Here is a 24,954-nt window from a genome sequence, read left to right on the forward strand (position 1 = left end):
AAACTACCTAATAGCTAGGTTTAGTAGCCGCCGCCTAATACCTAACCTAGTACCTTAAACACCAAATACATCGCTATATACCACTACTATATAAGACAAAAACATAGTAATAGCGGTAGAGTTAGATATAGAAATAGAAAACGCTAAGTCCTAGCCCTAAGTCGCAGGTTAGGATGCCCTAATAATAAGGAAATCTATATATTAGCCTGCTTAATAGATAACTTAGTAAAAATAAATAGATAGAAATAGATAATTTTACCTATAATAGGAACTACTGCTAAAAAACAATATAAAAGCCGTTCCATAATTAATTACGGAGCTATTAATAAATTTATAGATACCTAATTTATACACACTTATAACCTACCTACCTTACCCCTTACTAAAGCCCGCGCCCTATAACTCGCCAACGGTAGTTATACTATATAGAAGATTACCTATATAGCATAACTCTACTTAGATATAAATGGGCACCAGGAAGAACTCTGGGCCTATATTACACCACTTACTAACTACCCTATTATCCTTAAAATAAACTAGCTTAAATAATATAACCCCGCCATTAACTGGAAAAAGAGAGAAGTAACCTTTAACTCTAAATACTATAGAGAGACCTACCTAGGATATGGCCTAGCCGCCTCTATCTACTCCCTAAGATACTAACCTAAGGAACCCCTTATTACCCTACCTATAACCAACTACCACCATATAAGTGCCGCGGCCTTCTACCACATAGTATATAGGAAAGGCTAGACCGTTACCGCAGCCTCCCAATTATAACTATATAAGCTTAATAAAGAACAGGACCACGTTCTTTATAGTAACAGGATAGATATAGTTAACCTCCTAGAAAATAATGCCCCCGTAGAACTCTATGGACTTTTACCTTTAGACTTTAAGAAGTTTATAAAGCTTAAAAAAGGACTTACCAACAAGGAACTCCGTAAGCTCCTCCCTAAGAGGTACTATAACTTTATTAATATATGCTTATAAAAGAGCGCAGATATACTCCCCCTACATTAACCTAATAACTATGCCATTAATATTAAATAAGGAAAAATGCTACTTTATAAGAGACTCTACCTAATATTAAAAGATAAACTTTTAGTTATTAAAAAGTATATTGACGAGCACCTTAATAAAGGGTTTATTCGCCTTAGCATATCCCTAGTAACTGCCCCCATCCTCCTTATTAAGAAGCTAGGAGGAGGTATTTAATTCTATATTAACTATAGAGGACTTAACGCTATTATGATTAAGAACTAATACCCTATACCGCTTATACGTAAGACTCTTAAGCGGCTTAGCCAAGCTAAAATCTATACTAAGCTTAATATTATCACCGCCTTTAACCGCCTCTAAATACAAGAAGGTAATAAATAAAAAACCGCATTTATATCGCGCTTTAGCCAATTTGAATATACTATTATGCCCTTTAGTATATATAACGGCCTAGGCAGCTTCTAAAGCTATATTAATAACGCCTTATAGGACTACCTCAACAACTTCTACTCTACGTACCTGGATAATATACTTATTTATAGCGGCGACCCTTCTAAGTATACCGAGCACGTTCAAAAGGTCCTATAGCGCCTTAGGGACGTAGGACTTTATATTAATTTAAAGAAGTGCGAATTCTTAGTTACAGAAGTAAAATACCTTAGACTAATTATTACTACTAAGGGTGTCTATATAGACCCCAAGAAGGTACGCACAATTACTAAATAGCAAACCCCTAACTACATTAAAGACATATAAGCTTTCCTTAGTTTCGCCAACTTCTATTAAAAATTTATATATAACTTCTCGGGTATTATAGCACTACTTATAGTAATAATACGAATAAAGGGCCTTTCCGCGAAAGGAAGAAAAACATATCTACGTTTTATCTAGACGCCTAAATATAAGAAGGCGTTCCAAGACCTTAAAGATGCTTTTACCAAAGCACCTATCCTAGCTTACTTTATACTAGGACGATAACTCTATCTTAAGACTAACTCCTTAGACCACGTTAACGCAGGCGTCCTCTCCTAGATAGGTAATAACAGTTTCCTCTACCTAGTCGTATTTTATTCGTCTAAGCTTATACTATAAGAATATAACTATAAGATCTATAATAAGGAACTTCTCGCGATTGTATAAGCGTTTAAGGAATTCTAACTAGAACTTTCCTTAGCAGAACCTAACTAGCCAACTAAAGTCCTTATGGATTATTGTAACCTTAAGTACTTTATAACTATAAAATAGCTAAACTAACGCTAAGTACGCTAGAACGAGTTCCTCTCTAGTTTTAACTTTAAAATTGTATATAGGCTAGGAGTATAAGGTACTAAGCCTAATAGCCTAATACGCTGCTTATAAGACCTTCCTTAGTCTAAAGATAACCCCCGCAACTAGTTCCAACAATAGACGATCCTAAAAGCACGGAATTTAGCCCTAGGTATACTACCTACAATAGAGCCAACTATACCTTAGCTTTACACTACAGAACTAAAATTACCTCCCGAAATTAATGAGCTTATTACCACGGTATATAACACCTTAGTTGACCCATTACTGTATTAACTTATTGCCGTAAAGACCACTAGCGCCTATACGCTGCCGACTAAACTCTAAAGCTTAGGCTAGATTAATATAGCAGCTTTAGAAGTAAAAGAGAACAGGCTCTATTATAGAGGCCGTCTATTTATCCCTAACTTAGAAAATCTATAACGGCAACTAATCTAAATGGCCTATGACCTCCGATTAAGCGGCTACCTAGGTAGAGGAGGAACTTATAAGCTTCTTAGCTAATACTACTTCTGGCCTAAAATAATAGACTTAGTTAAACGCTTTATAGGCGCCTGCCACGGTTATAAGCGCGCTAAGGCCTTTAATATAAAGTACTAAGGACTACTACACCCTTTACTAGTACCTATACGACAATGGGCAGATATTGCTATAGATTTTATTATTGACCTACTACCCTGTAAGCGATATGGCCGTACCTATAAGAACATCCTTATAATAATATACCGACTTATAAAAGAGCGCCACTACGTCCTAACCAAAGGTGTAGCCGTTAGCGACGTTACTAATGCCTTCCTTCGCGAAATCTACTGATTATATAGGTTACCTGACTTAATTACATCTAACTAAGGCATATAGTTTGGCTCTAATATATAGAGACGAATCTGCTAACGCCTTAGTATCTCCGTTAAGATATCTATATCCTTCTACTATAAAACTACTAGGCAACCGGAAAACGCTAATGCTAGCATAAAAGCGTACCTACGACAGGTAGTTGCCTATAGTTAAGATGACTAGATAGATCACCTCCTACTGGGTAAATTTGCAGTAAATAACTATGTCTTAACTACTATAGGACTTACCCCGTTCTTCGTAAATAAGGGATATTACCCCTAATCTGGTATAGAACCACTAGAACCTATTAATAAGAAACTGCCATATGGAAAACGCCTTAAGATGCTACTTGCTAACTAGCATATAGACTATATAAAAAATCTACTTAACTACTGCAAGGGAGAAATGGCCTGGGCTTAAGTAAAGTAGGCCTATTTTGCCGACCATTATAGAACGCCACTACTGGAGATGCGTGTTGGCGACTAGGTATAGCTAGATATACATAATATCTCTATGTAGAGGCCTATAAAGTCACTTAATTATAAGAACCTTAGCCCCTACCTAATTAAATAAGTTATTAATAGGGGAGCCGNATANAAGCTAGAGCTCCNNNCTNCCNTAGCCACCCGCGGGATATNGCCTATATTTTACCTATAGCTACTATACCTTTACTAGCCTAACCCCTTACTAGGGCAGATATAGCCTAAACCCCTACCAGTACTAATCTGAGATAAGAACGAAGATGAGAATTATAAGGAGTGGACCGTTAAACGAATTATTAACTCTAAATACTTTGGTAAAGGTAGAGGANGACGGCTCTACTANAGAGCTATATANANAGGATTNGANATANATTAGCNAGAATGGCAACTATAGNAAGACTTTAAAAATGTAAAGGATCTAATTAGCGACTTTTATTACGCGAACCTATAGAAACTGGGCCTAAGCAGAGATTTTATACCTAATCCTCTATAGGAGCCCTTATAGAGTTAAACCGTTATATATTACCATATAGGGGCAAATTGCCATTAGATTGCCGTTAGATTGCGGTAAAGTGCGATTATGTGACCGGAATATCGTTAAGATATCCAGGAACTTTAACCGGCGGTTAAAGTTGTCTAATTAGTTAGATTCTTAGATACCAAGCCTTATTATATAACGTTATTTTAAGCCTTTAGTAATACCCCCCTTTCTTCTTTTCTATACCCTAAGTGTCCCTTCTATATATATATAGTAACCACAGCGTTGCCGGAGCTCCGCCTCTATAGGAGGGGGGGTAGTGTCACGGAACCCTACCGCAGGGGCCTCTATAGGAGAGCCCCGTGCTCTTGCGTACACCTCGCGTATAGCTTATGTCAGCTACGCGTAGGTATATCACCTCCTTACGCCCTCGACCCTTACAATCGATCGCGTAACGTCTTGTAGACTCCTCGAATACATACGTCTTGTAGCTACTGCCCCCGTCCCGTGACAACCAAGCTCTTAATACCGTTACCGTTAAGAACCGATATCCAATCCTGTTAATATAAAAGACGCTAAACCGACTAAGTAAGGCTCGTTACTACACGAAGCTTAATATTATCTCTATATTTAACTGTCTCCGTATTATAAAAGGGGACGAATAGCTTACCGCATTTTATACCCGATATAGACTATTTAAGTACTTAATAACACCCTTTAGCCTTATAAACGCTCTAAGCTCGTTTTAATATTATATAAACAATACCCTGCGCCCCTACCTAGATATCTTCTATACTACTTATATCGACGACATCCTAATATATAGTAATAACCTAACCAAACATTAGAAATATGTTAACCTTATTTTATAAGCCCTGCACAGAGCTAGTCTATAATTAGATATAGATAAATACGAGTTTTATAAAACGGAAGTCCTATACCTTAAACTCCTTATTTCTATAAACGGTATATAAATAGACCCAAAGAAAATCAAAGTAATTGTAAACTGGTAAGAACCTAAGAACGTTAAGAACGTAAGAGCCTTTATAGGATTCGCTAATTTCTACTAACGGTTTATTAATAACTTCTCCGCCCTAGCTTTACCCCTTATAGCTCTAACCTAAAAGGATAAAGTCTTTATTTTTAATAAGGAATATAAGAAGGCCTTTACCTATTTAAAGGTTATATTTACTACTGCGCCTATACTCTAATACTTTAACCCAAACTAAATAAGTGTTATAAAAGCCAACTCATCTAACTACATTACTAGAGGTATCCTGTCTTAATATAACAAGGATGAAGTATTACACCCTATAGCATACTTCTTAAAATAACTAAGCCCAGCCGAATATAACTATGAGATTTACAATAAGGAATTGTTAGCTATTATTAGATATTTTAAACAATAGCAACCCAAACTAGAAGGCGCTAGATTTCCAATTAACGTCCTTAGCAACTATAAGAACCTACAATACTTTACAACCACGAAACAGCTAAGTCATCATTAGGCCCGCTAGTTAAAATATCTATCTTATTTCCAATTCTTAATTACATACCGCCTAGGCGTCTAAGGTTAGAAGCCTAATGCCCTAACCAAACGCTCGCAAGACGCGCCAGCCCTAAAAAAAGCGCGCTCTTACCAAAATCAGACCCTGCTTCGCCCTAAACTATTTAACCTTCCCACTAAAGATCTTACGGTATACGTCCTTAAAATAACTAATTGATCAATTAAACAGATTATAGTTAATAAATACCCAAATAACAAGTTTATTTAAGAGACGCTTAAGCTAATATAAGATGGCATTAGACGCTCTAAAAAGATTTCTTTAAGTAAATGCAAAGCTCGCAGAAACCGCTTATATTACTAGAACTATCTAGTTATCCCTAATTATAATAAGCTTAAGCTTAAACTCCTTAAACACGTACACGATCTACCTGTCGCCGGCTACCTAGGCTAAGGAAAGACCCTAGAACTACTCTAATAGGAGTATTATTGGCTAAATATACACAATATAACACAAAGGTACGTCTCTAGCTGCCACATCTACTAACGAGCTAAGGCCTCGCATAAGACGTATAACGGCCTTTTAAAGCCGCTACCTATTCCAGACCGAAGATAAAAGGATATCTTAATTAACTTTACTATTAACCTTTCTAAGAGTAGAGGCTGTATAAATATTATGGTAGTTATAGACTAACTATCTAAAATAAGACACTTAATCGCCTGCCCTAATATATTAACGCCTGCCGTTACCTAACTATTCTTAGATTACGTATAGAAACTTTACGGACTCCCCAAAACAATTATCTCCAATAAAGGTAGCCAGTTTATCTTAGCATTTTGGAAAAAACTAACTACTTAACTCCGCATTAAAGTACTATTGTCTACCGCGTATTACCTAGAAATGGATGGCTAAACGGAACGCGTAAATGCTATAATAGAACAGTATATTTGGATATACACGTCGTATTTATAGGATAACTAGATTAACTGGCTCGCATTTACTAAGTTTACTGTAAATAATTCCGTCTCGGAAACTACGAAAGTCTCCCCGTTCTTAGCCAATTACGGCCAACACCTATAAATGGGTTTTAAACCCTTTAGTAATGTTTCTTACCCCGCTTATTACGCCTTATAAGTCACAGAAGCAAATAAATTTATAAAGAAGATAGAGGAACTATAATAGTTCCTTACTAATAAGATAATATGGGCTTAATCTGTCTATAAAGCCGCAGCGAATAAGAAACGAACCCTAGTACCAGCTTACTAAATTGGTAATTTTGTCTAGCTAGATATAAGAAATTTAAACACAAAACGACCTACTAAGAAACTTAATTGGAAGAACGCTGGCCCTTATAAGGTTGAAAAGGTTATCTCTCCTTATACCTACTAACTGAAGCTCCCTAATACGGTTAAAATCCACCCCGTATTCTATATGTCAGTCCTCCGCCCTACTGCCCCCGTATTAGACGCCCTGCCTAGGTAGATATAAAAACCTCCCCCACTAGTTAAAGTAGATAGTGAGAACGAGTACTTTATTAAAAGAATTAATAATATTAAGTATAATAAACGGAAACGCTAATATATATATTTTATAAAATGGAGAGGCTTTACCGAGTCCTTATGGGAACCCGTTAACTCTATAGGACTTATATAAGCCGCAGAAGACTTTTATAAACTCTACCTAGAACTACTATAGCCCTATCTCGCAGAAGCTCGAGTTTAAAGGGGGGGTACTATTACGGGACATCCCCGTAATACCTTGCACATATCCACCTATTTCCACCGACTTAGCAATTAGAGACTAACCATAAAATGGCAATTTAACGGCAATCTAATGGCAATCTAACGGCAATCTATGGCATTCTGCTATATTCTGCTAAGTTCTACTAAATTCTACTAAGTTCTGCTAGGACTACGACCTAAACCCTATTCTGCCTATATACGTGTTAACTAAGCAACTAAGTCAACAATATATGCCCTTTCTTCCCGTTCTCCTACCTTCTTTCCTTACGTAACGTCTTGACCTCCTTACACAGTTTATATACATAGCTTAATAATATCTACCTTGCTATATATTATCGTCGCTTATACTCACTCCGTAATAGTAAGGACTTAAGGCTAAAGTCTAGGACGCGATTATCCTAATAGAAGATGCGGATACCCTATAGGAGTTAATAGATTAAGTAATTAAGATTAATAATTAGATCTACTAAAGGGAATAGGCTAAGAGAGGCTAGGATAGAGTTCTATAGTTATATAAGGCGCAAAGTACGCAATAACTAAAGCTAAGTTAAAAACTATAGTATAGCGCAGAGCTAATAGACTTAAGTGGTACTAGAGAATCTAGAAGATGGAATAAGAAATTATGGAAACCTAGAGAATAAGGATTAAGTAATTAAAGCTCTAAGGAGTAGAGGCTGAACTAGGGATCTTAGTAGCAGAAGACGTTTAGGCGGACTCTATAGTAAGAAAAATGGTTTAAAGAAGGAGCTTATATAAATTGCAGAAAATAGGGTTACTACGCTAGAGATTATAAAAGTAGTTAGAGTTACTATGTAGTAAAAGGGATAAGACTAATAGACGATATATATATATAGAGGGATAATAATATGCTACGAGGAACAAAAGAATATTTAATTAAAAGTTTTACGTTTTGTTATAATAACGTATACTAAATTTATAAGGACGCTAAGTATAGCGTAAGCTATTGGCTATAAGAGCTATAACCTATAGGATATAGAGGAACTAATAAACTAGTTTATAGATCGGACATTAAGGATAATAACTTTAACGTAGGCGAAATATTTTATAACGATAAGGCGATAAAGGCCGCTTACTAGGAGCGAGTAGACCTTAAAGATGTTATACTAGAGGTAAAGGATAATTCCACTATAGAATAGGGAATATTAGTAGGGATTAAGATCCCACTAAACACAATGTCTATCGCTTTATAAGATATAAGAGAAGTAGGATAGCGAACCACTTCGGCACTTAATAAAGGTAAAAGGCTAAAGGCTTAAGATTCTTAGGATAAGATAAGAGATAACTAAGATTCTTAAGACGAGATAAGGTAAGCTTAAGGACCTATAACGGACAATAACTAATAGAGTAGAGCAACGGCTCAGTTTAGTAATATATAAATAAGCTTAGGACGAAGTTTCCTAAAGGCATAAGACTCTTAAGACGAGATAAGTAAGATTTAAGACTCTTAAGACGAGATAAGAATACTAAGTAAGCTTAGGATTAAGAATCTAAAGGGGTTAAGAATTTGGAGTATAAATAAGGATACCTACAAATAAGAGGCAAGAGGCTTCTTTATAGATTAGAGAATCTATAGTGTAAATAGTAATTAGACTAGGAGACAGATATATAGACCTAGAAGACTTACTAGGAGAACGCAGTGTTCGGCCTAAAGATTAAAATATTAATACTAAGACTAAGAAGTAAGAAGACTTTAAGAATCTAAGCGTAAGACGCAAACTAAAAGAAACTATAGAAGAATTTAGATAAAGAATTATTGTATAGCAAGAATAGAAACTAAATAAGAGATCTAGTATATTGGGACGTATAAGGGATAGAGCGCTAGTATAAAGAATTACTAATAGGCTTAGAACAGGCACACTAAGAGCTAAGTGGCCCACCGAACTAAAAGACGAAGAGGATTTAGGGATCCCTATTAGGTTTAAAAAATAATATACTAAGGACTGTTATAACATAGTAATAAGAAGATACTTCCTTATGGATAAGCCGTATATACTCTAGCAGCTGTACTAAAAGTGGTATAGGCAACAATATAATGACGAGTGGGAAGATTTCTATATATAGTTGGATAAACGAGTTATTTAGAACTACCTAATTATAGAAAAGGCTATAACTTACATTAAAGGAGCCTTAATTATAACGTTAAAGGATTTAGAGGAATGATTAGAGGACTAGAGAAGTAAGAGACGTATTTTAATACCTATAAATAAAGTCGCAACGTTTAGATTAGTATAATAAAGGTTTAAACTTAAAGATAAAGATAAGTTAAGAGTTAACCTAAAGTACCTAGTATACTATACGCTATTATGGATTGTATGCGTGGATAATATATATAAGATATATAAGAATCTAAAGGAAAAGAATCGGAAATACCCTATAAGGATATACTAGATAATAGATAAGCGATAGTATAGAAATACTAAGTATATATATAGATGGCATCTAGTAGAAGTTTAAGAGGAAGGAAGTTTAATACTTTAGCCAGGAAGATTCCTTACGGAAGAATACTTAGATGGATAATAGTAGTGGTAATGCCTAGAGAATATATGTTTATAGTATATTAAAGATAAAAAGTAAACTAGGTATTAGCTAAAGAGTAAGCTAAGTATAATAGGATTAAATAGCTAATAGTTAGGAAAAGTAGAGGCCTATAAGACTAGAGGGAGCTAGTAGTAAAGCCTTAGACCCTTAAAGAAATTTAAGGACAATATTTAAATTTATAAGTTAAATAGTAAGATTAACAGTTTAAAGCGCTAATAGATAGTGGAGCGATACGGAACTATATCTTACTAGTAGCAGTTAAGAGAATGAGATTACCTTATAGATAGAAGAAACAATTTTACCTATTAGTTATAATTTTAGGAGATCTAATAACCTATAGAGGAGGGATTATTAATCTTAAAATAGGACCTATTTAGATAACCATTAAAGGAAGACAAATTAAGATGTCTTTTAATATCCTACTATTAGGACGGGATGAGGTAGTATTAGAAATGCCTTAGTTACAGGAATATAATTTAAAGATTAATTAAATTATAGGTTAGGTTAATATTAAAAATACTTAACGCCGTAAAATATAATAATAAACTAAGTTAGAGCGATATATAAAGAGACTAAGCGAGGCTTAAGTTATATACTAAAGAGATACTATAAGTATAGTAAGAAACTATAGTTACTAGAAAGTAAAAAGCTAGTAGATTATATAGCATAGGATTATAAAATAAAGTTAGAACTAGGAATAAGTCTAAGGTTTTTTCTAACCTATAAGCTTACTTAAGAAGAGTTAAGCGTACTTAAAGAGTTTATCTAAGAAAACTTATAAAAGAGATATATTAGACTATTGCAGTTATTAGTAGGATATCTAGTACTGTTTATACTAAAGAAAAATAGAAAGCTTAGGTTATGTATTAACTATAAATAGTTAAATAGCATTACTTAGAAGGATAGGTATTCTTTACCCTTAATTAGCGAAATCTAAGATTAGATAGGTAATGCGCGAATCTTTATAAAGATAGATCTAAGATAGGCATACTATTAGATTAGAATTAAGGAAGGCAATAAATAAAAGGCAGCCTTTAGGTTAAGAGAAGGACTATACAAACTATTAGTTATATAATTTAGGTTAATAAATATACCCGTAATGTTTTAGAAACGAATTAATAGCGTATTAGGAGAACACCTTAATAAGTTTATTATAGTATACCTTAATAATATTATTATTTACTTAATAACTAAGGAAGAATACGGGGAATACGTTAAATAGGTTTTAAAGAGACTATAAGAAGAATAGATGCTAGTAGTAATTAAGAAATATAAGTTCTTTACTAGAAAGACCGATTTTATTAGATTTATTATTAAACTAGGTTATATTAGTATAGACCTAAAGAAAATTAAAGCTATAGTAAGTTAGCAAGAACTAGAGAATATAATATAGTTAAGGTTATTTTTAGGGTTTTGCAACTACTATAAAAGGTTTATAGTATAGTGGTTAAAGAGTATTAAACCGTTTACTAGGCTTATAAAAAAAGAGGAACTATAGGTATAGGGAGATAAATAAAGGAAGTTATTTAAAGAACTTAAGGAGTTATTTACCTAGGAGCTAATTCTTAAGATCTATTAACTAGGACTAGATACGGTTATAGAAATGGATATATTAGACTACGTACTAGGAGTATATTTGCTATAGAAGTATAAGGACGTATAGCACCTAGTAGTATACTATAGTAGAAAGATAATACTACTAGAGTTAAACTATAACGTCTATAATAAGGAGTTATTAGGTATAGTTGTAGTATTTAAGAAATAGAGAGTATTCTTATAAGGCGTAAAGAAATTATTTATAGTTAAGATAGATTATAAAAACCTAATAGGGTTCCTAATAATAAAAGAACTTAATTAGAGATAGGTTAGATAGGCAGAGATGCTTACAGAATACTATTTTAAGATTTAGTATACTAAAGGAACTAAGAATATAAGAGTAGATATACTTAGCAGAAAAGCTAAACTATAAAATAACGAGAAACTATTAAGAGTAATACTACGCAGAAATAAAGATAGATTGATTTGGTATAATTACCCTAAATTAGTAGCAACTTAAGAGAATAATAAATTAGGAAGAGTTTATAAGATACTAAAAAGCTTTTAGGTATAAAGAATTCTAAAAGCATAGCTAGAAGATTTATAGATAGATATATATAAAAATCGAGAAGTAAAGTATATCCTAAGAAGTATAGCAGAGCATTTTATAGAAGATTTCTATAAGGGAATAACTTAAGGACATAATAGAGCAATAGGCTTAGTGTTAAGACTTTAAGAAGAATATATTATTAACGGAATCTAGGATATTATAAAAAAAGTAATAAAAGAGTATCTAGATTACTAAAGGAATAAACTAATAAGGTATAAGCCATATAGAGGGCTATAACCTATTAAAATACCAGAGAGACTATAGGAGGTTATATTATAGGACTTTATTATTAAGTTACTAAAGTTAAGAGATCCTATTACCGGATAAGATTACGACGTAATCTTAGTAATAGTAGATAAGCTTATAAAGTNGGGATACTTTATAGCATNTATANAAGAAATCTTANNGGAAGATNTNNCTAAAATCTATATNAAAGAAGTNTTTATAAGATATNGAGCACTAAGCAAGATTATATTAGATAGAGATCTAAGATTTATAGCAGTATTTTAGAAAGTATTCTTAGCAGAGTAAGGAGTTTAAGTAGTAACTTTTACTATATATTATCTACAGACAGACGGTTAAATGGAAAGATTAAATTAGACGCTAGAATAATATCTAAAACATTATATTAATTACGTATAAAATAATTATATTACGGCACTAACCTAACGCATACTATTTTGTACTGTCTCGTACTATTTCCTACTATTAGCTAGTCCACCACTAGTACCTTAGCGGCCGGCCCTACTATTTATATACAATACCCCATTTCCACCTTCTTCTCCTCTTTATACCATAACGTAGTTATTTAATCTACTTTATTACAGCACTATAACAGTTTATAGTATCTCTAATTACACCCTATCGCAATCTTTATTTTTCCCAGTCTACTATCTCTATTTTCCTAGTATAATCGCGACCCGGCGCGACCAATAATACTATACCATAGTCCTAAACAATCTCAGCACAGTCTCAGCATAGCCTCAGTATAGTCTTAGTAATCTTAGTATTATAGTTAGCCTTATAAGATTCTAATTGCCTTACCCAGATCTCCTAGAATGGGCGACTATAATATAGACGACGTCCCGCCAACGAACCCTCGCGAAGCGCTCGCCCGCCTCCTTAACACCTCCTATACTAATATCGCCTAGGCAATTAAGAACGGTCCTAAATACCTAAAGGACCTTAATATAGCAGGAACCTTTTAGTAACTCTCTATATATATAGCTTTTTTAACCAATATTAAGAACGGCCTTTAAGCCGTCTATAGTAAAGGCTAAGCTATAAAGTCCTAACTTAAAAAAGCTTAATATAGAATTAACTCCCTTAAGACACTTAAACTATATATTAAGTAATATAAACAGTAAGCCCTCGTATATACCGAGACTATATAAAACTTAAGCTTCTAAATTACTATACTTACCAAGACCATTACTAATAAGAACCCTACTACTAGCTCCCCTCTTTTAACTAAGCCCTATAGAAAAAAGCATAAAGTAAAAAATCTAACCCCATTTAATGGCAAGGGATTACCAATTAAAAAGCAAGAAAAATTTAAAATATAGAAAATAAAAATCTAAGGCGTTTTCTAAAGGGATATAAAGTGCTTTAAAACCCTAATAGACGAAATCCTCTATATATCAGACATACTAACGGATAAGGCTTATAACTATATTAAATATGGCCTTAACATACTACATATATACCTAAATAACCTAAGTAAATAAACCTTCTCTAACTGAGAGTCTATATTTATATATATAAGAGGATACTATAAGACTATAGATATAACCCAAGCAGCTAAAAATAAGTTGGATACCTTAAGCTAAGGCAAGCGTAACTACTAGTCCTAAAAAGCAGAGCTTAATAAGTTAATAATTAAAGTAAATAAAACCAAGGAATAAAAAGTAGATTTACTTAAGAAGAATATTTCCTCTAAAATAAAGGACCTGGCCCTTACCCTTAGCCGTAAGATCGGCGATGCTAACTATAAAGGCTAAAGTAAGCAGATAAATATGTTCGCTTATAACCTATAAAACTATACCCACTATACTAAGTTAAATACCGCTAAGCTAAGTGCCGCTAGCGGCTATTAACCTATATTATTATAGAATAACCCAATAGACCTAGACGCCGTTAAGTTTAGTAGCGATAGTAATAGCCTCCCTAATAACGTCTAAAGACATCGCATAAATAATAGACTCTATATAGCGTGTGGTCAACCTAGCTACTAAAAAAATACTTATAACCCCTAGTAAAACCTAAATCCCCTCCCAATACTACCGCGCTAACCCCCCCCCCCTAGCCGCGGCGGATTCTTTAACAAAGGGGATAGTAATTAAGGCGGTAACCGCGGATAAGGACGTGGGTCTAGATATAGAAACCTACCCCTATAATTCCCTTCCCTAACGCAGCCTTAGCTAATAGTCCTATACGCAAACTACGGATAAGTACTCTATATTACTACCAACTATAAGACCGGCTATATTATCGGCGAAGTACCCCTTAGCATATATACACCGTTAGAGACTAATATATTAGGATATACTAGCTAAGACTATAGCTATTAGCTAAGCCCTATAACGCAGCTATTAAAAGGCCAACCCTTAAACTAAGTTGCCTTTAAGGGTTAGAACTATACAGGGAGGAGGATAAAAAGATTAGATTTATACTACTAAATTAGTTAAACCTTATTTTAAACCAGCTGCCATTTAATCTTAAAATAGTAAATAATAATAAAAATTCTATCCTTATTTAGACTTACCTCTCCTTACTATATAACCTACTCCTAGAAGTTCTTATTAAAACAGTAAGCCTTATTAATAGTGGTAGTATAGCACTAGTGTTTATAGATGAAGACTCGCTTATAAAGAAGCATAATATTATAATAAAAAGACTCCTAGCCCTAAAACCACTTCGCCTTACTAATAGACTCTAATCCAGCTTTATTACCCATTACTTTACAGCAAAAATAATAATCGGCCACTATATAGAATCTATACTTTTCTATATTATAAAGTTATCACCCTTAATACTAGTAATTCTTAAAATGCCCTAGCTTAAAAAGTATAACCTAAGCATAAACTTCCCCGTTCTAGGGCTTAAGTTTAACTCTAATTACTATACCTATAACTATCTCCTATAGCATATCCCTAATTATAACCAAGTAGCACTATATGGATATATTACACGGCTAACGCTTAAATACTATTAGCTGATAGTAGAAGAGGTACCTAATACTAGTAAGCTAATATACATAGTAAACGAAACAGAGATTCTGGAAGACTAGACTACCGCCCTACCCCTAAAAAACACCGCCCTACCCCTAAGAATATAAATACCGCTAGAACTATAAGTCCCCTATATACACCCGCTTAACCTAGGCCAGCTAATAAGACACCTAACTCTAAGTCATTTACTATACGTATATATAACTATACATATAATAGCTAAAGGTGTTATAGCTAAGACCAAAACCAGAGCAATTAAAACCTCCCCCCTGTAACGCCTAACCTTATATCCGTCTCCCACGCATACTATATAGGGCCGTCGCCGCGTTTCCGCCCCCTAGGGCTAACTAAGCCGCGTTAGCCTAGCCGTAGTACTAGAGAACCAAACACGCCCCAAACTGGACAATATTAGATACACTTATGCCGTTAACTTTACCCAGTTCTATAAATAAAAAGGCATAAAGGTAATAAGGATCTATATAGCGGAGCTAGTAGAACTAGTTAAATAAGAAGAACACTAACAGCTGCTTAAAGAGCTGCCTATAGGCCTAATAGAAGTACTAAACCTGTTAAAAAAGTCTTTTCGCTAGCTAGTAGAGGGCAACTATATAATAGAAGAAGCCCATAAAGCGCTACCCCCTTATTTTTATAATTTCCTTAAAATAAACCTAAAAACTAAGCCTAAGTCTCTACGCCAAAAGATAGTTAACACTAATATTAAAAAATTCTTAAAAGGCAAACCAGGATTAACCTAAGAAGATATTTTATAACGCTTACTAAAGGAGTTCCGCAAATATATTAAGCACTTCCTCCCTAAAAACGTAGATAAGCTACCCCCTTACCAACTATAGGACCATAAAATTAAGATTATCCCTAAAAACTAGGCCCCGTACTATAAAAATAGACTACTTTTACCTGCTAAACTTAGGTATGTAAAAAAGTAGATTAATAAGATACTAGATAAGGGTTTTATCCGCAAATTAACCTTACTAGCTACTATACTACTCCTCCTTACTACTAAGCCTAGTAGCGGTATGTAAATCTGCTATAACTACTAAGGCCTAAATATAGTTACTATTAAGAATTAGTACCCACTACTACTAATCTATAAGACACTTAACGCACTTTATAGTACTAAGTACTTTACTAAACTTAATATAATCGCTATATTTAACCAAATCCAAATTACGGAGGGCTATAAGTGGCTTATAGCATTTATTACCCGGTTCGGACTCTATAAGATACTAGTTATACTATTTAGCCTCTATAACACACCCGCTACGTTTTAGAACTATATTAATTATATCTTATATAACGCCCTTAATAACTACTACACTGTCTACCTTAACGACGTCCTTATCTTTTCTAAAACACGTACTAAGTATACTAAGTATGTAAATAAAGTCATCTAAAAACTCGGTAATACTAGACTTTAGATTAATATTAATAAGTCTGAGTTTTACTCTACTAAAACAAAATACCTTAGCTTAATTATCTTAACTAATAGCATAACTATAGACCCTAAGAAGGTATAGGCCTTATAGGAATAAAAGGACGCGATATTAATTAAAGAACTATAACAATTTCTTAGCTTCGCGAACTTCTACCAATAATTTATTTAAGGCTACTCTGCCATTACCACACCTATAACAAAACTCCTAAAGAAGGACATTAGATGGCTATAGGGACTAAAATAAGCCAAATCGTTTAAGGCCCTTAAGGGAGCCTTTACCTTAGCACTAATACTAGTATACTATAACTATATAAAGAAGACAGTGGTAGAGACAGACGTATTAAATTAGGCTTCTAGCGGAGTCCTTTCCCAGTATAATAATAACGGTAAATTAAAACTGGTTATATTCTTCTCTATAAAGCACTCTATGCTAAAGTGTAACTATAAGATCTATAATAAAGAACTCTTAGCTATTATTAAGGCTTTAAAGGAATAGTGTCCTAAGCTATAAGGGACTAAGGAGCCGTTTAAAATTATTACCAACCATAAAAACCTATAGACGTTTATAACTACTAAGCAGCTAAATTAACACTAAGTCCGGTAGGCAGAGTTTCTTTTATAGTTTAACTTTATAATTATATATAGACCTAGTAGCAAAGCCACGCTCCCTAACGCCCTAAGCTAGCTACTAGAAATAAGGCCTAAGGATACTAATAATAAACGCCTCCGCCACTAAGCCTAAGTCGTTATACTACCCTAAAAAATTAACCCTATAATCTTAGAAGAATTGCTATATAAGTCCCGTAACTCTAATAATGCAAAGTTTATAGCCGCTTTAGACCCTAAAATAGCTAAAAAGTTATTAGACAAGTTAATTTAGTTAGGATACTAGGAGAACAAACTCGTAAGAGATATAGTAGCGGCCCTATGTAACCGGAAGGCTTACTATTAGCTAAAGAAGATTAGGAAATTACTCCGTTATAATAAGTTAGAATATAGTATTATTAACAAATAGATCTACTTCTACTAACGCCTCTTCGTCCCTAACGCCCTAAACCTTTACCTAGACGTTATCTATTACTCCTATAGTAGCGGCCCCACTAGTTACCCTAGCTAGGTTAAAACCCTTAACCTCTTAAACTAAATATACTAGTAGCTAGGAATCTCCTAATTTACGGCTACCTTCGTTAAAGACTATGCCCTATACTTTCGCACTAAGACCCCCTATTCTATCCCACCTAGTTTCCTAAAGCTACTAGAACTACCTACTTACCCATAAACTAATATTTTAATTAACTATATTATAACGCTGCCAGTATACTAACGCTATGGTAAGGTATATAAATATATTCTTATTATTATAGACCGCCTAACTAAAATATAATACCTTATTCTAGTAACAGGACTCTTAATAGAGGAGCTAGTTAATGGCTTTATTAACAATATATATAAGCTCTACGGTGTACTAAGTATAATTATTTCTAATTACGGCACATAATTTGTTAGCGACTTCTAGCGACGACTAAGTAAACGCCTTAAGATAACCTTAAGACTAAGCTTAGCCTAGTACCCAAAAATAGATAGCTAAACTAAAATTATTAATGCTGCTATAAATAAGTACCTCTATGCTTTTGTTAGCTTTATATAGAACAACTAGGTTAACTACCTACCGCTTACTAAGTTTGCTATAAATAACCAAGTTAATAAAAGCATAGGCATCTCCCTATTTTTTGCAAACTATAGCTTTAACCCTTACCTTAGAATTAAGCCTACTAGCCCCTACCTATTAACACTATTAGTATAAGCAAAGAAGGAGTTCTTCCACGTAGACTTTATAGCCAACCACTTTAAGCGGATATTAATATAGCTTAAGGCCTTAGCCTGGATTTTATAGTAACGCTATAAAGATAATGCTAATACCTATAGGGATAAGAGCGCGTTATTCTACGAAGGCGATATAGTTATAGTTAGCTTAGAAAATATAAAGATAAATAGACCTAAGAAGAAATGGGACAATAAATAGGACGGCCCGTACCCCGTACTTACAGTATACTAAGGGGTAGTTATAGTAGACCTCCTAGACTACATCTAAGTAAATAAATCCTTCTATACATCTAAGGTCCGCCTTTAGGCTACTAAAGAGATCCTTAGCTAAGCAAATATTAATACTATAGAACGCCGCAATGTATAAGGACGAGTAGTAGAGAGAGATAATAATGGTAATATAGAAGATAAATAGGAGTTTAAAAAAATCCTTAATATATATAATAAAGACCCCTAAGGCCTAAGTTATAAAATTAAATAGAAATATTATAAGGATATAACCTAGCAGCTAAAAGAAGACCTAAAGGGTTGTAAATAGGCTATATAGCGCTTCTATAAGCAACACCCTAAGAAGCTAGGACCCCCAGACTAGGTATAAGACAAGAAAAAGTCACGTTAAGGTTATAGCCGACCACCGTGTTAAAATTTATAGTAGTTAAGATATTATAGAACTTTAACCGGCGGTTAAAGTTGTCTAATTAGCTAGATTCTTGCTAAGAAACGCTATACGGATTAATTTAGGTGGCGGTATAGAGTTCTACCAACCTTACTTACTGAACTAACTAATTAGGATTTTCTATGCCCAGCACGGAAAATCGCTATTAGCTCGGTTAAGGGCGGTAAGCGGAACTAATATCTTTACGGTAAAAAACAGGCGACCTTAAACACTGCCTATTTTAGAGTTATTTATTTAGTTTAGGGACCAAACTATTTAGGGGAGAGGAGTACTGTTACAGCACTAACCTAACGCATACTGTTTCATACTATCTTGTACTATTTCCTACTATTAGCTAACCCACTACTAGTACCTTAGCGGCCGGCCCTACTATTTATATACAATACCCCATTTCTACCTTCTTCTCCTCTTTATACTATAACGTAGTTATTTAGTCTACTTTATTGCAGCACTGTAACAAATTAGGTATTGCTATTACTAATTATATAGTTTGCATACAATGCAATACTATAGGAAGGAATAGGCACATTACTATTTAAGGCAAATTATAGATATAAGCTAAGAATATTGTTATTACTATAATAAGTAAAGAAAACAAGTAGTATAGCTAAAGAAAGAATAAAGATACTAATAAATCTTTATATAGACCTTATGGAATTAGTAAAGAAAGTATAAGAGAGAATAAAAAAGTACTATAATGCTAAGAGATCTAAGGGACTAGATTTTAAGGAGGGAGATAAAGTGTGGCTACTATATAAAAATTTTAAAAGTTAACGACTAAGTAAGAAGTTAAACTACGTTAGGCTAGGACCTTTTAAGATTATTTAAAGGATTTTACTAGTTATATTTAAGTTAAACCTACTAGCTAAAATAAAGATCTACCCTATATAGTATATTATAATGCTAGAACCAGTATATAGGAATGTTAAGCTACTAGTTTATAAAGTAGACACGTATAGAGGATAGGAAGAAGATAAATAGTAAGTTTTAAAGATCGTTAGTTATAAGGATATTAATAATAAAATATAGTATAAGGTTAAGTGGATAGGCTATAACGAGACTACCTAGAAGCTACTAGAGAATTTAAAAAATGTTATAGGAAAGGTATAGGAGTATCGGAAGAGATTAGGTTAGGCAGTATTAATAAAGAAGGATTACTAAAAAATAAGTCACCTAAGGGGGACCTAAGAAGAGTAGTTGCCGAACTACTTGGATCTATTTCCTTTTCTATTAAAAGAGAATCCGTTCTTTTATTGCTAAGTTCCTATAAACCTTATTCTATAAGTTTTTATTTCTTAGAATAAACCTTCTTATAAACCTTCTTAAGACGGATTAACCGAGTAGACGCCGCAAGACAAGACTTAAGGGCCCGTTACTAAGCATTGGTAGCCTCTTATTTAGCATTATAAGAACGACGTAACTCTGCTAGAGTAATAGACAGTTTATTATCTAGCTGTGTAGTAGTAGATTAAATATAAGACCCTAAGACAAATTAATTAAGGAACTAGATAACTATTAAGAGTAATAGGTCGCGTATATTTAGCATTAGAGATAAAGCGAACATTATAGGATAAACGAATATTCGCTTTAGTGCATTTTAAGTAAGAGGACGGTTGTCACGAAGATGGACTTGCTAACGTAATATAAACTAACCCCTTTTTAAATAATAAGAACACGGAGACGGTATAATCTCACTAAGAGATAATATTGCAGTAATAGGGCAGGTATAACGGACAGTTAAGGAAAGGGAAGAAGCTTTAGGTATAATAAGCAACGATATTAACTAAATTAATTAGATAGATATTACACCTCTAGTAAACAACTTAGAGATATTTAGAATCTTTAAAAACGAAGATAAAAAGGAAGGAGATGGTATTATGGACGCTTTAAGTATAATATTATGACTACTTAGAGAAGAGTTAAAAGAAGCTAGTTAGTTAATTTAGGCACGGTCTAGAATAGAGCCGATAGAGCTATATAATAAGGAATAGTAACTAAGGTTATATAATATAATCTGTATAATCTATAGGATTTATATAATCCGTAATAGAGTAGATAAAGTATACGTACCTTATATATAAAGGGGATTTTTTAGGAGTACGGTTATATATTTAAAGGACTACAGTCCCTACCTAAATAGTTCTCTCCTTTGTAGTAAATCTTAGAATACAATTAGAGTTAATCTATTAGGCAACCACTCTACCAGTTATTATTACGTTGTTGACTTCTTGTTTACTTATATACCTAGCCTATTAACAAGTCTACCGTAGTTCCTGCTATAAGGCTTCGTTACATAATATAAGAGTAAGACTCTTAAACTATAGATATACTTTTATATAATTTATATAAATGCCTGTCCTTATTAGCTAATATATAGTTATAGATTTATAAGGCTCTAAACTTTAGCTACTTAATAATTATATAAGGAAAATTTTAGGTAATAATTAAGTATAATAGGGTATCTATAAAGGCCTTAATATTAACTACTTTTTATAGCATTTTTAATGTTTTTAGATCTTACCTAGTTACTATAGCCTTAGCCTACTTATTAAATAATATAGTAAGTATAGCTTAGGGAGTAGGTAGTAAAGATAAGGTATATTAGTAATAAATAAAAGGATAAAGGAGGTATACCTATATTACGTTATATAAATTAAACCTTTTATAAGCCCGTATAGATATTACGGACCTTATATTAGTAGTAGTGCAACTACTAAAAAGAGATATAAATGGGTTAGTTAAAATAGTATAGGAGGCGCTAGAACCGATTAAGCTATAGAATAAAGGGTAGCTAAGTTATATAGCTAAGTTATGTAATAAGTTTAGAATATAGGAATATAGGAATATAGAAACGTAGGTAACGTACTAACGTACTAACGTACATTTCTTAGGCGCAGTATTAAATATTTAAAGGACTATAGCCCCTACCTAGATAGTTCCCTTCTTTATAGTGAATTTTAGAATATACTTAGAGCTAATCTATTAGGCAACCTACTCCACAAGTTGTGTTACGTTATTAACTTTCCTATTTATCTATATACCTAGCCTATTAACAAGTCTACCGTAGCATTTCCTATAGGGCTTCGTTATAATAGACGTATATTATATATATTTTAATTAGTTTAGCGCTAGGTACGGATATCTAGAGTACCTTTAGCGATAATTGCTAAAATCTAGTACCTAATACTAAGCCTCTATTACTACTATATGGTAGTCTTACTATGGGTAATTATATAGTTATATCTATATAATATAATTACTAGGTGCGGTTATAATTAGGTTAGTTATGTTCCTATATAATATAATCGTAACTAACTAACTAATTATTGCTATTACTAAGTTTAGCTCCTTTTGATCCATATCGAACGATTGGTGGCGTAGAAACGGGTGGGCGAATCTGAGAGTTCATTTTGATTTGGTGGCCGGGTTCAGGGGAGAGCCGGGTTCTAGGTGCATGGGCTCACAGCCAGCTCTCTATTGGCTCCCTGTAGAAGCCATACTGAAGAGACGGTTTAAATAATAAGATACTGAGTGGATATCATCTTAAAAGGATATCATTAATTTGCCAATAACGTAGTTTACAGCCGGTATGCATCAATTCAGGAAGTAAACTGATAATAGACGAAATAGAACCGTTGCAACACTAGTCAGAAAATACAAAGGAATCAGATTAATAACACACTTTAAGGATCATTTTCAAGGGCCTAGCCATTCATATCTACCATCTCCTCTTCGTCAAGAGGTTCTCGCCTCTTCTTTGATTCCTTTTGGCCCCAAAATATATAAAACATAAAGCATAGGGTTGTTGAAGGTATCGTCAGAACAGCCCACACCCAGAATTTATTTGTGTTGCTCATCCAGTGATTCATAGTAAAAAAGGGCATGGACAGAATAGCCTATATCCTGTGAGCGTTCCTATGTCTGAGTAGATATCTATGGAAAGGACTTGCCGCAAATGAAGTTCCCGGAAGGAAAAAGGCGGTTAACAGCGCGATCTGCAGTCTTCAGCATTATAATGACGATCTTTAAGGAAATTAGATTACCGTCTTCATGGAAACACTGTCTTTCATCATCTGTTCAGACAATCTTTGGGTTTGTCGAGCCATATGCCGGGTCATTTTAGCTTCCTCTTGAGTGGCTTGAAGTATTTTGTTCATCTCTTCTGTCAATTGTTGAGACTGGACGGTGATGATGCGCGATTGTTCTGCTTCAGCTTGAGTTGCCTTTAGTATTGCTTGCATAGCTTTACTGTTCTCTACTAGCAATCTGTCATTTGTGACTTGTGCGTTGTCAACAAGCTTGATATAGTGAGCCTGAAGTTCTATTCTGCGGATTTTAAGGCTCAGCGGTGGCTTACTAGAGCCATGACGTTGTCAGTCTTGAGCTGAAGCTCATCCCTAAACCTAGTAATAGAAGACAACTGTGTTGTGATTTGTTCTAGGCTTCGAGACACTAGGTCGAACGACGCGGCAGACCGTAGTCCAGAGTCTACAAATTTATGGTGGAAATTGGTATTGTACTTCTTTATATCTTGAACGACATCAGCTAGCAGTGCTAATTCGGACCCATAACGTTGGAGGTGAGCTGTCATGCAGTGAAGAGCTCGGTTGGTTTCAGAATTGAGTTGGGAGAAACTTTCAATTTCTTGCTGTCGCTTGACGAGTAACGTTTCTTCCTAAATAACCTGTCAGATCAGCCTAATTGGCGACGCTGGAAGTATTACGGACATAAGCAATAAGCTGATCGTTGAAACTGTTAAGCGCGTTGTTCCACCATCTCAATACGCTTGTTAAGAAAACGGCTTGGGTGTAGAAGGGGTCTCGTGCAGAACAATCCCTGCAATCTCCTTCCAAAGTCTCCTTGATTCTTAGAATTGGTTCCTCCACGACTCTTTTCCACCTACCGTCCTGGAAATTGAAGACGATTGTCGAGCTCTTATCGGTATCCCGGTTATACCGAAAATATATTGCTATCTGAGACCCACGGACGTCGACTTCATGCTTAGACAAGTGTAAATAATTCAGAGGGTTCATTTGGCTCTTGCCTGCAGAACTGGGGATATGCTTCTTCTTTATATCTGAGCATTGGACTTGAACGCGAACAGGAAGTAAAAACCAGAAATCGAAATCATCTTTAGAGATCAGTGATGGACGTGGAAATCCTCTGCCAGAAGAATGGTGGATATTGGCAAGGGAAGTAATGAACGTGTGAGACATTTCGAAATATGAGCTGAGGAGATTGAAAGCCGAAGCGGAGAGACGGAGTTTGTTACAGTCCTTGGGCCACGGTATACCTCTTCTGACAAGATATCTGTTTACAAAGCTAATAGTCCTTTAGTGTTAGAGGGGGACATTTGTACGAGTTTATTCGCCTTACAAGAATTCAGAAATCTTGGTATTGTTTCGATCACTCTAAGATGTCCGTCAAGGAAAACAATCATTCAGTAATATCGGGGTGAGAACCTTCAAATGTGAATCTAACCGACGTTCATCCAGTAATTTGTCCGTGGCAACTATAGTTATTATATTATCAGCTATTCCCTCTCTACTATTTAAAGCCTGTCACCTACTGCCACGCGAATCTAGGCTAATAGCTCTCACGGCGGTATGAGTGGAGAGCATAGAAGATTGGAATGCGTCCAGATCTTGCCTAATAACTGTTCCATTTTCCCTGTATATGTATTTGTTTAGATCCCTTTACAAGGCTGATCGGGATAGAATGTCTTTGGGCTTTTTG

At 34.2% G+C, this 24,954-nt stretch overlaps 2 protein-coding genes across 2 annotated transcripts; both read right to left on the reverse strand.

The window, feature by feature from the left end:
- Positions 1 to 22,868: 22,868 nt before the first annotated feature.
- Positions 22,869 to 23,115, reverse strand: K441DRAFT_659661 (uncharacterized protein). Its single transcript, XM_067648572.1, has one exon. It carries the CDS (start codon positions 23,085 to 23,087, stop codon positions 22,923 to 22,925), a length of 165 nt encoding a protein of 54 aa, XP_067504262.1. The 5' UTR covers positions 23,088 to 23,115; the 3' UTR covers positions 22,869 to 22,922.
- On the reverse strand, positions 22,910 to 24,701 carry K441DRAFT_659662 (uncharacterized protein). The gene is made up of 6 exons (XM_067648573.1): positions 24,681 to 24,701; positions 24,595 to 24,629; positions 23,946 to 24,540; positions 23,576 to 23,893; positions 23,262 to 23,516; positions 22,910 to 23,213 (listed from the first exon to the last, which is right to left on the reverse strand). The coding sequence occupies exons 3-6, from the start codon at positions 24,432 to 24,434 to the stop codon at positions 23,115 to 23,117; spliced, it is 1,161 nt and encodes a 386-aa protein (XP_067504263.1). The 5' UTR covers positions 24,435 to 24,540; positions 24,595 to 24,629; positions 24,681 to 24,701; the 3' UTR covers positions 22,910 to 23,114.
- Between the last annotated feature and the right edge of the window lie 253 nt (positions 24,702 to 24,954).

This window comes from Cenococcum geophilum, assembly GCF_001692895.1.
Source record: "Cenococcum geophilum 1.58 unplaced genomic scaffold K441scaffold_20, whole genome shotgun sequence".
Lineage (NCBI taxonomy): Eukaryota > Fungi > Ascomycota > Dothideomycetes > Gloniales > Gloniaceae > Cenococcum > Cenococcum geophilum.